General features: G+C 39.5%; 2 protein-coding genes across 4 annotated transcripts; one reads left to right on the forward strand and one right to left on the reverse strand.

Moving 5' to 3' along the window:
• Positions 1-295: 295 nt before the first annotated feature.
• Positions 296-9,727, forward strand: hif1an (hypoxia inducible factor 1 subunit alpha inhibitor). Of its 3 annotated transcripts, XM_061689517.1 has the most exons (9): positions 296-553; positions 602-731; positions 2,997-3,247; positions 3,577-3,725; positions 4,646-4,791; positions 5,119-5,225; positions 5,307-5,370; positions 6,023-6,133; positions 6,998-9,727. In XM_061689517.1, exons 1-9 carry the CDS (start codon positions 537-539, stop codon positions 7,064-7,066), a joined length of 1,044 nt encoding a protein of 347 aa, XP_061545501.1. In that variant the 5' UTR covers positions 296-536; the 3' UTR covers positions 7,067-9,727. The 3 variants fall into 3 exon arrangements, with proteins under 3 accessions (XP_061545501.1, XP_061545500.1, XP_061545502.1); XM_061689516.1 differs by having other exon boundaries at positions 296-731; XM_061689518.1 differs by lacking the exon at positions 6,998-9,727 and having other exon boundaries at positions 296-731; positions 5,307-5,363.
• On the reverse strand, positions 8,860-16,161 carry cuedc2 (CUE domain containing 2). Its single transcript, XM_061689519.1, has 9 exons — positions 16,018-16,161; positions 15,271-15,357; positions 15,048-15,191; positions 14,594-14,655; positions 14,382-14,512; positions 13,061-13,228; positions 12,910-12,974; positions 12,699-12,759; positions 8,860-12,612 (listed from the first exon to the last, which is right to left on the reverse strand). The coding sequence occupies exons 2-9, from the start codon at positions 15,342-15,344 to the stop codon at positions 12,466-12,468; spliced, it is 852 nt and encodes a 283-aa protein (XP_061545503.1). The 5' UTR covers positions 15,345-15,357; positions 16,018-16,161; the 3' UTR covers positions 8,860-12,465.
• Positions 16,162-16,398: the final 237 nt, after the last annotated feature.

Genomic DNA, 16,398 nt, shown 5'->3' on the forward strand with positions numbered 1-16,398 from the left:
ATTATGTGAGCTATGTACAGTATTTTGAATGAGATAATATATATTAAAAATATAGTTGGAGATACTTTAATTAAATCTAAAAAAAAATGAAGGTGCATTTGTATTTAAATTTAAATTGCAAATTATGTCTCTTTGAAAGGGAACATTTCTCTTTGGGACATCAACAGTTATTTACTACTGAAAAAAAAATACACTACGAGAGTGTCGTTAGGACTCCACTACGCTAGATGTCGCTGTTTCATATTTAAAGCGACCTCCGATCCACAGTTTGTGGCTTGTTTTCCGGATGTCAACACGGCGTGTAAACGCCCATTCAGTACAGTGCGGAGCAGAGAACGCACGACCGCCGACAAGTGTCCACAATTGGCGACGTTTCCGTATTATTGAGGAATTATCCATTTCACAGGCGTGTATATTAATATATTCCCCGCTGTGGAGTGTCAGCGACCGGACGACAAAAATAATTAAAAAAAGCTGCTCATTTGTTGGCGAAGACGACGGACGGGACTTGGGAGATAAAGCAGCTCCGAGCCACCATGGCAGCGGCGACCGTCGCCGAGGCTGAGAAGCCGGCGGCGGCGGCGAGCGAAGGCGCCACCGCCGCCGGCTTCTCCGGCATCCACGCGCCGGCCTGGGACGAGTCTCAGCTGCGGAGGTATACGTTCGCTCCCAAGGCTGTCCCCAGGCTGTCGCACACGGACCCCAGAGCCGAGATGCTCATCGACAACGAGGTAAGCGCCAGACACCATGACACCGACCATTAATTCAGATGCATTGATTCACATCTATCTTTATTATCACTGTTATACTTCCATTTTCCCACTTTTGCTGTAAATGCTATAAGTCTTTCTATATATCTATCTTTGGTGTAAAATAGGCTTCACATGTCAGCGTTTTTAATTGTATGAAATTATTTATTTATTTTGGAAGTCCATTTTAAAAAATCCCCTTAATGTAATGATGATAAAAGAAAATAACAATTTGAGGGATTGTATTAAAAAAAACAGGATTAATAAGTATCATAAACTGACACGAATTTTTCTTATAATAATCACTCAAGGGGATTTTTTTAGTATAAAGTATAAAAAATATATTTTTAAAATTAAAAAGGTACCCTTTAGGGGATTATATATTAAGATAAAATACAATCACATTTTGCTATGGCGACCCATTCATCGAAGCCTCAGGCGTGTATAATGTGCATACTTTATATTTATGCTGAAAGTGTGTACAGTAATCTCGCAAGGCGGAAGTGTACGTGCACACGTGATCATAGAACATCCATGTTTACGTTGGCAGTGCGCGCGTTTTCGCCCCCTCCCCCAAAGCGGCGTCGGGAGCGCGCCTCGGTGTACGTTGCTTCAGTCACGTAGCCTCCGTCTCCACGCGTGTCCGATTTGGTCCGGAGGTGTCCAATGGCACGCTTGCCTCGCACCAAGGACACGCTGCTCTTTGTGTATCTGGATTTTTTTGTTCTTTCTTCTTCTCCTCCTCCTCCCCTCCCTCCCCCTCTCTCTCTCTATCTCTGTGTTGTCATAAAAATCATAATTCAGTTCACTGTCGTCCGTGTAGGAATTTGTTCTGAAGCACTGTTTTGTTTTATCGCGGTAACTGTCGGGAAAGTGATGAATGTTTGAAAATGCATGTCAACATTTTAGATTTCCTATTTTTATATCGTAGGAAAGTTTTCTACGCACGATTACAAACGACTTATTATTAAAAGATTGTAATCATTTTCATACATTTTTTCCGCCAAAGTTAAATTTGAAAATTTGGCACACAAAACATTAATCGGAAAAAAAATAATAATTTACAGCGCAGAATGGCTAAACACTCCATAAGTTGATAAAATACATACTCGCACAGTTATGAGGCGTTTGCAGTTGATAAAATTCATGTCATGAGCCGTCATGGCCAGTAGGAGGTCCCCAAAAATGTGTGTGCGAATCCACCAATTTACATAAGATTTGGCAGAATCACATGAAAATATGTAATTCTGATTATTATATGGATTTGAAAAATTGTCTTATTTACCTTTGATGTTTTTGAGGGCCATTTGTCAACTGTACATTTTGGGAAATGTCCGAGATTTGTTATGCGAGTACTCAGTGGCTAGGGAATTTTCAAAGTCGTGGCTATAACTCGGAAATGTGTTCCACGTCATCAGTAGTGGTGTAAGTGGAAAGGGGAATAATGCGAAAGCGATGTATTACTGGGAAACTAAACAAAAAACAAAGAGAATCTGCTAGCTTAATGCTAACTCACAATGCCAATCCCCATAGTTGGGCTAAAGTAACTTGCATCGATGTTGCTGTAATTGTAAGCATTTAAAGAATATAATTGAACACAAATCACTTAGGCAACTATGCTTTTCTTAGGCTAATGATAAGTTGATTAGTAGTGGTCGGACTAGCACCCTAAAACCCGATTCGCTATTCGTATTGACAGTAACAAATGAAAACTCCAATTAGATTATTTGAAAAGCATCTATTGAACCGGTAAGAGAGTACGCTGGCACGTTTTGACTGACGCATTTTCGCTGCCGCGTTTCTGTTCAGAAAAGTTTTTCTTTTTAGTTTAAAATGGCTTACTTGAACCGGGATCCCTCGCCGTACTTTGGCCACAAGTGCAATCTCGGGTCTGTTTTGCGGCTGTCAGTGCCATAAATCCTCACGGACCGGACCAAGCTGTCGCCAGTTAACCCGCTGGCTCGCTAGTTGCTCTAGCCTCCTCCTCCGCTTCCGTGGTGGCGCTTTCACGTTATCCTTGCAGCTCACTGGAGAGCTAGGCTAAATGCAAGCCTCTATCAGCAGAGAGCCCGTTTATTTATTTACTTACTTACAAACTTTATAGAGATCTCAGTGAAGCTACAATGCGTACATGCGCAGAAGTGATACACGCTAAGTCAAAATGGTGGCGCCAATTATTATTATTTATTTTTTTACGTCTTGAATTTTAGTGTATTGAACGCATGTATTGTATGTACGTATTTGCAGGAGCCGGTGGTTTTAACGGACACAAACCTGGTGTATCCTGCTCTCAAATGGGACATGGCGTACCTCCAAGAGAACATCGGCAATGGCGACTTCTCCGTCTACATCGCGGAAAACCACAAGTTCCTTTACTACGATGAGAAGAAAATGGCCAACGTGGAGAACTTTGTCCCCAAGTCCCAACGGCTCGAGATGAAATTCTCCGAGTTTGTGGAGAGGATGCAGCAAGTGCAGCAAATGGGAGGGGAGGAGCGGTAAAATTGATGAATATTTTTTTTTTATATTATATGTTATTACCCCAAAGAATGAACAGGATTCCCATTCATTTAATTGGGAACATTGATGGTCATGTATGGTCATGGAAAAAATTTAACTTGTAGCTCAAGGAACCACACTGTTCATGGATTACTGATTTATGAATGAAAATGTTGTAAATTGATACTCATTATTACTCAGCGTTTTTGTTTTGTTTTGTTCCATCCATTTCCAAGCACACCTCGAAATTTGAAGAAAATCTGAGCAGTGAAGGGGAAAATTCATGGCTGGTTTTACAAGTTTATTTGCGTATGCTTGTGTTGCCCAGGGTGTATCTGCAGCAGACGCTCAACGACACGGTCGGAAAGAAAATCGTGGTCGACTTCCTCGGTTTCAACTGGAACTGGATCAACAAGCAGCAGGCCAGGAGGAACTGGGGCCAGCTGACATCCAACCTGCTGCTCATAGGCATGGAGGGTACGCAGTTTTCAAGTCTCCTGCGGTTTCTCCCCCATCAGAGATACTTTATGATAATGTCCCGTTATTTCTCATGTATAATGTAATTTTTTTTAGGTGCGCATTCTACATAGGTATAGGAGAAAATGAAAAAAGACTTTCACATTTTATAAATGTATGCCGCCATCTAGAGGTTAGAAAAAAGCTGTAGTCTTTCATTCCAATATGCCACTGCCCCCTAGAGGTTATGAAAAAGTTGTCCACTTTCATTCTAGTATGCCACCAAGAGTTTATGAAAAAGGTGTAGCCTACGCTTTCATGCCAATATCACAGGCATACATATGACTGCATATATGTACAATTGTGCTCATAAGTTTAAATACCCAGGCAGAATTTGTGAAATATATATATATTTTTTTAAATATGACAGATGACTGAACAACAACCATCATTCATTTCTTTATGGTTATGTTTTGTTTAATGATTATGCTTTTCTGAAATGCTTGACCGTTTAATTTGAATCCCATTAAAATAAAATTAAATGGGTTTCACCTGGTCCTTCATGTTTTCTTTAAAGAATTGTACCCATCTCGCAAACTCTGCCTGGCTAATCTAACATATGATCACAACTGTGTATTTTCTCATTTACTAAATAAAAGTAGGGCAGTGAATTTCAAAATAGGAGCAAGTCAATAAAAAGAAAGAATTACGTGTTCAAATATAGTGCTTAACTTCAGAATAATTATTTGAAAAAACTAAGAAAATACAGATAATGCTTCATGTTTTTATATGGGTAGACGCAAAATCATGTATTGTAAAAATGCATTTTACATATAGGTTGAACGGTTTTCCAGAATTTTCAGGTCAACTTTGGGGGTGCGCATTATACACGAGAAAATACGGTAATATTAGTCAAATCAATTAATATTCCCCACGCTCAGGCAACGTGACGCCGGCGCATTACGACGAGCAGCAGAACTTCTTTGCACAAATCAAAGGCCACAAGAGATGCATCCTCTTCCCTCCAGACCAGTTTGAGTGTCTCTATCCTTACCCTGTACACCACCCCTGTGATAGGCAGAGTCAAGTAAGTGATGATTATTACAAATACATTTCAAAATAAAACTTCCACATGTAGTGGCTCGGGATGTTTATTTACTCCAATACTATTTACTCCACTTGTTTAGACAAAGTCTGGATGTTGATTTATTTTGAGGAGACTGTAAACTTACACTGACCACTGTACACTACTACTGTGCCTTTAGTGTTGTCCCCTTAAAGAGACGTAATAGAATAAAGTATTTACAAAAAATGTGAGTGGTGCGCTCACTTTTGTGAGTTGTTGTAACTGTAAACTATAAAGACAGACTAATACTATATTGTAGGGCTAAATGTTGCTATTTGTCATTTCTAGGTTGATTTTGACAACCCCGACTACAAGAGGTTCCCCAGTTTTCAAAATATTGTTGGCTATGAGGCGGTCGTGGGCCCAGGAGACGTGCTCTACATCCCCATGTATTGGTAAGAAGTAGAATTTATGTGCGCAAACATATTTTTGTTCAGTTTTAAGCATTTTCTAGTAAGTATTTTTTTTTCTCCTAGGTGGCATCACATAGAATCACTGCTGAGCGGTGGAGTGACAATCACAGTCAACTTTTGGTACAAAGTATGCATTTTAAACAGATTTAAGTACAGTGGTGCCTTGAGATATGAGTTTGATTTGTTCCGTGAGCATGTTCGTCACCTAAAACACTCATTTCAAGTCAACCTTCCTCACTGAAATGAATGTTAAATGCCATTAATCTGTTCCAGTGTTCCAACCCCCCCCCCCAAAAAAAGGTTTGTGGTTTTGAAGAAATACTACACTCTATAATATTATACTATATGCAGGTATGCACTAATGGCATAATGAAATAGAATGTGAACAGATTCTGCCACATTTTCTGTTTCAATTCAATGTACATTGTGCCGCGCCTTCTGGTGTGCACGCCTTGCCCAACTGGGGGCAGTATCCTTGCAGAGGATAAAGAATATATGCCTTTATGTATTATCTCTCAACATCACACTGGTGCTTGTTGTGAAGTGAGTCGAGTTCACTGCCACCATACAGCGCTTGTACCTTAAATTTTTCCTTCCTTTCAAGTCAAAAAAATCGGCCGAACCACGGCGCGTATCTCGAAAACTCCAATGTCGAGTCACGCGTATCTCAAGGCACCACTGTACAATATCCCCAGAAAGACATAATTGCCCATGTCATTTTTCAAATGGTCTTCTTGGACTTCTTGTGATATTCTCATGATCTTGATGTGTGTGTTGAGGGTGCGCCCACGCCCAAGAGGATAGAATACCCGCTGCGAGCGCACCAGAAGGTGGCCATAATGAGGAACATCGAGAAGATGCTAGGAGAAGCACTCGGCAACCCTCGACAAGTAAACGCGCTTCGTTTCCTCTTTTTTTTTTCTTTTTTGTCTTTTTCTTACTCCATATTAACAGTGAACTCCTACGCAGATCCAGCACTTTGAATCACAACCGCTTTTAGGTCACCTGTTGTGTGAAAATCCCTGCGGCATGCTCGACCCTGCCAGCAACCCACTTTCTGCTTATATTTATGGCTCACCAACGTCACACTCTTAAATGATTTTTTTTCTTCTTCACAATTTAAAACAATTCCCAGGTGTCATAGTATAACATGTCTGTGATTGTGATATGTTCAATCAGGATTTCTTTTCCTGGTGCAATAAAAGAGAATGTAAAGAAAATGTGAAACGGAATGACTGTATGTGCTGTAGTATTTGTGTGTTGGTGTGTGTGTGTGGCCTACAGCAGCTCCTTGTGAGTTGTTTTCGTTTTGTATTGGCTCGAAGTTCATCGTCGCCCATATGCGAGGGCATTACAGTACCTTACTTGCTCTGTTATTATTAAATGATCCCAAACGGAGGTGTGTCTGAAGCTGGTGTCCACGTACAATTTAGGCTCGCAACATAGAGCAAAAAAAAAAAAGGACCAAGCGACTGCTAGTAGCGCAGGTAGCACTCTTAGCTAATGCTAACCTGGCTTTGACCGCGCTAGGGCTTCAGCTGCTACTTCAAAATGGCTTTTTTTGTTCTAGTCTAGCTACGAAAAATGAAATAAAAAAAATTGGAAAAAAAAAATTGGAAAACAAATCAGCGAACGGGTGAATCCGAGGGTGTCGAACCACGGGTATGTGGTGGTCCACTGTATTTTTGTACCAGCCATTAAAAGTCTATTTTCCATAATATGTCCAGCATTTTTTTTCTTGTTTTCCTGCCCAGGTGGGACCGTTGCTCAAAACCATGATCACGGGCCGCTACGAAGATCCCAACGAGGAGGCTGCCCCTTGAAAGTGCGCCCTCTTGACTTTTGGACTATGTCGCTGCATGGCAGTAAGCGGCCATCTTGAAACCGTAGTGCTTCTCAGAGTGCCATCGTCCTTGCCGATCCCATGGGAGTTGACTGTACTTGAACAAGAGTTTTTTTTTTTCTTTTGTCTTGCTTAGTTATTTATGTCAGTTAGTGTTCTCAGAGTTTATAATTAAAAAAAAAAAAAGTGAATAGGATTTGCTGTGAATGAGAGATTTTGGGGGAATCTCAGTGATAAACCACTAGTGAAGATTCAGGAGGGTGGGGTGAGAGTGAAATTTAACATTTCTCTTGCCTGGTCGTGTCGAAAGCAGTTGTTGCTGTCCGACTAGTATCTTCCGCACCACCGATGTGGTGACGCGTCTAATAATCCGATTGTTTGACTACTTGAAAGAGGCTGATGAGTCCTTGAGTTGAAACTGACTTTTAATGCAAAGTCCACGGTAAGTGTGCCTCGCTGGTGTTGCACTTGCTCGCTTAGCTTCGCCTGGCTAAAATTTTGAAGTACATCTACATCTATGCCTTTCAGTGACTCTTCCAGTATCTCTGTTGTAACCTGCCGATGACGCTCTTAATTGGATATTCGAGGTATGAAACATTCAACAGTTGGATATGCTAAATGTATTAAAAAAAACCTGTGAGGATATATAATGTTATTTATGATGATTAACTCCTCCCATGTCTGGGCTACAGAAATTTAGTAGGAAATTGTACATAAAGTAAGCACTTTTTTATGTTCAAAACTGGATGCATTTTGACTATTTTGACGTACAGTATGTACAATCTACTTAAAGTACAGTAGTTGTACTTTGTTGCTTCCTACCATTGTTGACATGAAACGTTAATACGTGTATTGTATTAAAATTAATACAATTACAGATTTTTAGAAAACTCAATTCTGCAATTTTCTGTATATGGCTATTTTCCTTTCATTATTATTTGATAACATATAAACCTAAAAGAATGCATCTAAAAGTGAAAGAAAAGCTAGAAAACGTACATGCATTTAATTGGAGAGCAAATTGCTTTTTTCATACTATTTTTTTAAATCTAGGAAAAGGATGGAAATATATTTTGTTTTTCATTTTAGAATAATAAATTACAGAAATGAAAAAAAAATTGCATATATAATTGAACAGCAAATTTCTAGTTTCTAAATGAGTTTTCTAAATTGTGATTTTCTTTTCGAAAGAAAAGGATGAAAAAAAGTTTGTGTTTAATTGTACTCACTGTCCAATTAATTGTCAAACTAATTAATTGGTGATTATCTGGGAAAAAAAGGATGGAATTTTTGAAAATGTAACTTTTTATTGACAGCGACAATATACAGTTTTCTGGTAAGCACAGTGCTTTTCTTTTTTGTACAAAATCCTACTAAATTCTCCTGTGAAATGACAAAACTGTTCCATGCATGAACTCACCTCCAGAGCCACCACAATAAATGCATTTGGTTATCCATTAATAACATAATTGTAAAAATATGTCATCCAACTAATGACTGTAATATCTGACCATTTTAATGTTAAAACAGTATTAAACACCACTGTCGTTAAGGTGCGTTTAGAGCAAAAGCATTAGACTTCACACGAGCTGCATTATTGAAAAAAAAATAAAATAAAAAAATAAAATATATATATATATCGCAGCTTTGTGGGAGTGAGGGCTGGCACGGTAATAAATTGTCTAAGTGCAGTCATGTATATGATGAAAAATCTAGTGGTATTGAAGAAAAAAGCAGCGGGGGCCCCTCGTATTCAAAAGTATGCAATAACAGATAACTTTCTTATGTTCTTAATCATTTTTGAGTCATACTTCAAGGACTATTGGATTAGGACTAGCAAGGACACACACACACACACACACACACAAAAACAGATATAATATTGTAGGTTACGTATTCCTGTGGAACTAATTTATAGTAAGGCTCATATTTAAGGTTTATACTGTACCCGTGATCTGGTGGAAAGCTGTTTGTTAAGCTTCATGGTGGTTTGTGTGATGTACACTGCTATAATACAAATATTCAACTGGGTTGCATGACCTGCTATAGGATTGGACTGCGTGTCGTCCTTTTTTTTTTTTCCATTTTAAACCACTGTGTGTCCTACTACTTCTGCAGAGCCATACACTGAAGATTGTATATGTTCCAAACACCACAGAAACCAGTAGAAGCCGATCTGGTTTTGCTCTTAAAAGCACATAACTATCAAAAGTATGGGTTGCCAAAAGGGTGGAACATTTCCGGGAAATTACCATGGGCGGTGAGGGGGGTAGGGATTTTGGCAAGATTGCAAATCATCTTTCCCTGTTGAAATGAATGGAAATGCCATTAATCTGTTACAGCCTCATTCGACAGTGTTTTGAAATTCAAGCATGGTCAATGAATGAATTAATCTTGTATCTCAAGGCACCACTGTATTCTAAATTGGAAACTTCCAAAGGGAATTCATGGAAAGTAATGAAAAAATATCTATTTCGTAAATTCCTGGTTTATTCCTGTTAAATCACGCGGAAAGTTTCCAGTTTAAAAAAAAAAAAATCCCGGGATTTTGCAACCTTAATTGAAAGTGACATAACGACAGCACTACAAAAAGCAACACGTGCAAGATTTGTTTTTAATAAAGAGACAATTTGCAAGACAATGCTGGCGTACTTTTTGTCTCGGTGGTTGTTACACCGTACTGTAGAACCCGCAGTTAGCGTAAATGACTACGAATGCTTCACCAAAGCTCAACATACAAATGAACTGTTCTCATTTTTTTGCTTGTTTACACTTTCCTGTTCATACGGGGTTCAAAATGGGGTTAGGGTTTCAAAACGGCTTGGGTTTCAGATTATTGTTTCAAAATGGGGTAAGGGTTTCAAAACAGGGTTGGGGTTTCAAATTAGGGTTTCAAAACATGGTTAGGGTTTCAAAGTAGGGTATTAAGACAGGGTTAGTGTTTCAAAACAATGTTTGGGTTTCAAAACAGAGGGTTTCAAAGTAGGGTTTCAAAACAGGGCTAGGGTTTCAAATTGTTTCAAAACAGGGTTAGGGTTTCAAAGTAGCATTTTAAAACAGCATTAGGGTTTCAAATGAGGGTTTAAAGAGTGTTTAGGGTTTCAAAACAGGGTTATGGTTTAAATTAGGGTTTAAAAACAGGGTTAGCGTAGCAAACTAAGGTTTCAAACAGGGTTACCGTTTCAAAGTAGTGTCAAAAATGATTTTTTCGTCACAACTGTGGTTGTTATTTAACATTTTTAAAGGAGAAATTCTATTTGTTGGAGTACTGAGTGAGTAAGGGACGGCGGTATAAGCGGTTTAATGCCCCTGGAGGTGCACAATTATCAGGGATTTATGGACTTGGCAGAGGCCAGCGTCCTTGGCTACGTATCGGTTCATTATTTGGCCACATAACGGCATATAAAGAATCGGAATGATAAACATCTATTCATTCAAATGTCACAACTTATCTGTATTTTGTACTGAGAAGTCTGGAATTTTTGAAATCTCAACTATATGAGAACCCTATCACAGTAGATGAACGTGTTACGGCATAAAGACGCGGTTATCAATCCCAACATAAATCATGCATCTCCAAGTTCATCACACAAAATGCAGAGAAAAGTCCTTTCACAAAATTTGTGAGATATGGTACTTGTTTTGTTTTTCTTAACATGGCATAAAAGAAACGAGAGAAACACGATTGTCTACAAAATTAGTCTTTACTATAAATTGTGCGTTTTCATCAAAGCAAGAGGGTTACAAGTTCAGTCGACAGCCACTGCACGCGTTACAGTAATACCGATCATCGCTATCAGTCACATACACTGCTGCTGTTTAATAACTCAATTATGAATTAAAGAGTATCCAGTAGAAACACGGTTGATCAGTGTGGAACAATGTAGCTTACAGCTCACTCCAAATGGTGGAAGAAAAAAAAAAAAAAAAAAAAAGCGAAATTAAAATTCACAAAATACCAATTTAAAGGTGCCATGATAGAGGCTCACTTCAAGTTACACCCCCGAAGGTTTTCACAATGAGCACACAGCCACTCAGCGATGAGATAAATATAGTGGTGCACTGAGATGTGAGTGACCCCACTTACGGGTTTTTCCACATATCAGCTGTCGTTTGGATTACTTTTTTTTTTTCTCTTTCTTTGAGTTAAGCTAGAATTAGTTAATAAATCTTCAAAAATTGGCTTCAAGCGGTTTTTGGCACTCCCAGTTGAAGTCTGCTGGGGGGAAAAAAAGTGTGACAAAAATTACTTAGTTCTTTACATTGTATTTTATTATCTCATTACTACAGGTTTTTACCAAATATAATAATATAAAGTGCTATTTTCCCCCTCAAAAACAACATTTTTAGTTGTTTTTTTTGGGTGGCTGCAACAGATGAATGGCATTTCTATTCATTTCAACAGGGAAAGATGATTTGAGATAAGACTGTTTTTAGCTTCAATTGAATTGTTTCTCAAGGCACCACTATATGATTATGTTACAGATGTCATCAAATGTTATGATCAAGCTTATTGTCCGATAAAAACATGCATTTCCAAAATGTCCCTTTATTTTGATCCAACTTTTTTTTTTTTTTTTTGGGATAAAACCACAATTTCACTTGCAAATTTTTCATCACGCATCAACATTTCTCTTCAACGACGCGTTTACCTTATACTCTTGCGCCGCAACTCTTTTATGCGAGTATTGTGGCAATAACTGAAAAGACGGCATCTAATAATAAATATACCCGCAAATCTAAAACACAGATTGCTCAGAAACACTCGTTTGATATTCTGTAAAATAATATATGTACAGTAAGTTGCGTTATTCACCTGGAGGGAAACCACAGTGCAAACGATCAGAAATCATCAGTCTCTTGATTTGGCGGCACGGCAAAAACGAACAAAAAACTTCAATAAAAGTTAGTGCGCTCATATGTGCAAGCAGTTGAAATAAGAAGAGAAGAAACTATATAAAGCACCACTAGAACTTGACGTAAATTGTTATACAGTAATCCGCGCGAATGACCTTAAATTTCCTATACATGCCACAAGATGGTGCCAAAGCACTACTTTTCCATTAGAAAGGGCTTTGGCGCAATGGTGAATTCATGAGCTGCGAATCGCAAATAGGCGCTGGGCCACTTTTTAACACCCAAAAAGTTAATGACAATAATAATAAAACAGTGAAGGGGTACAAAATGTGCAATTAAAAACATGAAAATTCCAAAAGCAAATGTAACAGAAAAACACATGTACACACCATGGCAACATCATTGAAAATAAGCTCACTACGTTTGAGAAAAAAAATTCCAATTCACACCAAAGCAATTGTATAAATAAAACACAAAATACTGTGAGTCAACATAATGTGTGTAGTTATACCCGCCGTGCTGTCAGTGAAATCGGTATTTGCGAGCCGGCTTGAGGTTGACGTACGTCTTCTTCATGTCATCCGTCTCGCTCTTCTTCACCACCTGGTAGCGTTCTCCTTTGGTGCTCACCACCTGGTTGCCGTGGTAGCGGACCAACTTTTTGGGAGCCTGCCCCAAATTGAAAAGAGAACATGCGTGAAAATGGAGCTACACGTTTGCCGACGGGCGAGAAATGGACGGACTTCAGTTCTTACCTCTTTAGGGGCGACAGGTCGATGTGTTTTTTTGTCCTCTTCGTTGTCGACGAGCATGTACCTGCAAAAAGGCACCATTTTGCATTTTATTTTTGCATTCCATACAGAGTCGACTCGATTGCATTTTTACGACCAATCCGACTTTTGACCATTTTTCCCAAATTCAAAAAAATCAATCAATGGCAGTATTTACCTGTGCTTAGTCACTTACTTCTCAAGGATGCTTTCTTTCAGTTTCTGATCGGCCACTGAGGAGATATTCTTCCCTTGATTGACCTTAGGCCACAAAATGCAGTTATTGTTTTTTTTTTTTTTCCCACCACGTGACAACATTGACGTGACGTGAAAAGGCGGACACGCACGTTGAGCGGTGTGGGGCTGAGTTGGACGTCGCCCTCGATGATAAGGCGTACGGCTTCGTCCATGTCGCCTTTGGCAATAGACAGAGCGCTGCGGGCCTCGGACAGACTGCACTTGGGGAACATCTCCAGAAGGTGCTGCTCCTGGGTTTCCAACTCTGACACTGGTAGCTGGCAACGCAGTATTACAGAAAATCACGCCCCACTGCTTGTGTGAATGCTGAGGAGTATTCACACACACACACACACACGTTATTCTGCACCAAAATTCGTAACTTTTTAAAAATGATTATTGTGCCAATTTTCCCTTTTTCTCTTCCTTCCACATTTCTCCACCATTCCGACTTCAAAATTACAAGTCCATTTCCATTTTTTGTGAATTGAGTAAAATGAGTTGTTTTTATTTCTGGTTACAGGTTAAAGCTAACAATTTTGATTTAGGGTATTCTAAATTTATAATCAAGTAAATAAGTCTAATTTGAATTAAAAAAAACAAAGAGGTGAAATGGTGGCGTGTAAATTGCGTGTCCATAATATATGTTTTACTAAATGCAAATAACGAGAGATGAACAACGATGCTGCGGCAGTAGAAGTGCAACAAATAATCGATTAATTGACAACTAATCAAATTAATCAACAATTTTTATAATCGATTAAGCATTTAGAGAATAACCCAAATCCTTGGAATTTCAGCCTCTCAACAGTAAATGATTCATCATTTGCTATCATCGGCTTTGAATTTGGAAAACAATGCTAAACAATATTTCCTATTCTGACATTTTACTGACCAAACCAATAATTGAATCATAGTAAATATGGTGGCGTATTTTCTGGATTTTCAATTTGAAACAATGTAGCTTTTTAATAACAGTTTTTTTTCTCCCATTCATCGATGAATTGAAACAAAATAATTGACAGATTAATCGATTATCAAAACAATTGTTGCTTTCAGCCCTAGTCTGTAGTGTTGTTTATTGTGTTGGTCCCAGCTGCTCACAGTACGGCAAGCGACAAGGCACACCCTTGGGAACGGAAAGGCGAATTCCCAATACATTCCGATGTCAAATATTACCATTTGTATGGTGATTCCATTCAGTATGCTCACTCAAAAAGATTTGCTCGTTTGAACGAATCGCTGGCCAACGACACAACACGACTTGACTCCTGTCGACCACTCCGCCCCCCACCCAAAAAAAGAAAATGTGAACTGATTGGTACATAAATGCGCAGTGACTGTTGAATCCAGTGCGCTTTTAATATTTTCAGTGCAGCAATTAAGTGCGCCCCTGGTTTTAGATACAATAAACTATGACGACTGTATTACCTTGGCAGTGGCGCCCTCTGTTTGTGTTTGAAGGCACTGCATTTCCCTGCCAGGTGGGGGTTCACTCGGTAGGCGGGGGGTGTTTTCAAATGAGCGGTCTTCCGGCTTTGGCACGCTGTTTTCTCCGGTCACTAGAAAGGAACACATTCACAAGCTGAGTGTCAATCGGCGCCCTGCAAAGTGACAATACAAAACGAGAGCAGGAGGAGTACCTGACGTGCGAGCTGCAGCTAGTGCCGACGCCAGGCGAAACATCATTTCACACACTTTGACGCTGGAACGTAATAACACATTTGCAAAAATGTCACGTTCGAGACGACAGCAGAATGTCACATGACCACAGAGAGCCAATCAGAAGCATTGGCTTTAGAAGTAGGAAGTGATTTAAAACAAAATTGACCTTTTGCAGCTATATAAATCATGGGAATTTCCAAAAGCAACTGCAATTTAATAACTATACATTTTCTCCCAGTAATAGATTAGAATTACATATAAAAATCACGTAATCTTGTTAGCTACACCCACAAATAAAATGGCTACTAAGTCCACTTTAAATAAAACATGCTCACGTAAGCCTAGTTGGCTTTTGTCAAGTATCAAACGCTGAAGTCATTGCATTTTTTGGTCTTTTGACTCACTGAAACGGAGATAAAGTGTGGATGTCACCTGTCGATTTCGACAAATCCCGGTACGTACGCCTCCAGCATCTCGGCGAACACCTCCACGTCAAAGTTCTCTTCCACACTCTGCTGGGAGCCAAGATCTTCCAGAACTCCAGTGATATAAGACAGGAGGACGTCATCCAGCGTGCTGTAAGAAGAGGTTGCAGTAACACTGGCCAAGAGCACACGATTAAACATAAAGCTGTGAATCAGATGCGAGCGCTTACCTGAGATCTGCATCGGGGATGTAAGTCTGTAAGAAGTCGTGCAACACACCGTGGATGATTTTGTGGAGGTCCATGGTGGCTTTTTAACTGCACAGAGGAGGAAAATGCAGAAAGCTATATTGGGTGGGAGTGGTCTGGCCCACTCCATACCAAGCGCAGCCACCCTGCTTGTCACATCAAATGGGGCACACTTACGTGAACAAGTTGTAAAACAACTTATTACGACACTTTTGACTATCTCCCCCCCCCCTAATATACAAGCCGTGGCGTACAACAACGTTTACCGCACGACCTAACTGTTTATTGTAAAGCCATTAACAACAAATGGCTGAGGAAGCCACACGCTGCGTTTGTTAAGAAATAACAAGAAATTGAATGCACGTATATCAGTAAAAAAGAAACAATTACATGGTGTTCAGGTTTCGTCATTCAGCGACAATTCTCAATAGTCGTAAGTAGACCGTACAATTAGCGACCCAGCAATGCTAACTCTAAGCTAACCTCTTGTGTTATTTTACAGCACATTAACACCAAGACGGAGGAATTTTCTCAACTCTTAGTCACTCGGTGATGTCAACCAACATCTAACCCTTCACAAAGGACGGCAAATACCAGGTAAATTAAAAAAAAAAATTAGTATTACTAAGAACACGGGGGAGGCTGTCGCTAGTTAGCTAATTGGCTAACAGCTAAAAGGCTAACCAAAACAACCTCATCTTCTGAAACCTCGAAACGACGCCGACTCACAATGTCCGACAGTGTGAGGACATGAAGGGCTCTCACGGTGCCTCAAAGATATTCCTGAGAAAAGTGTCAGTGCAGGGATGCTCGAGTCCAAGTGACTCTCAGAGTGCGCGTGGAAGCTTATTAGCAATTCACAACATTGGGGACGTCATTTCCTCACATTGTAAAAACAGGCAGCTCCGTTCAACCCCATGCACTGCACAATAGGAATGTGTTTTGGGGACTTTTCAGATATCAAGCAAAAGAAGAATATGTGTATATAGCGGAGTTTGTTGAACATATCGTCGTGTTTTGAAGGAAACATGCATTTCCCCTCGCACAATATCAAACGTTCTCAAGTGTTTCTAACATAAGTGTTCAACATTTCACCCCCCCCCCTCTAAA

The sequence above is a fragment of the Phycodurus eques genome, chromosome 11 (genome assembly GCF_024500275.1).
Source record: "Phycodurus eques isolate BA_2022a chromosome 11, UOR_Pequ_1.1, whole genome shotgun sequence".
Taxonomy (NCBI): domain Eukaryota; kingdom Metazoa; phylum Chordata; class Actinopteri; order Syngnathiformes; family Syngnathidae; genus Phycodurus; species Phycodurus eques.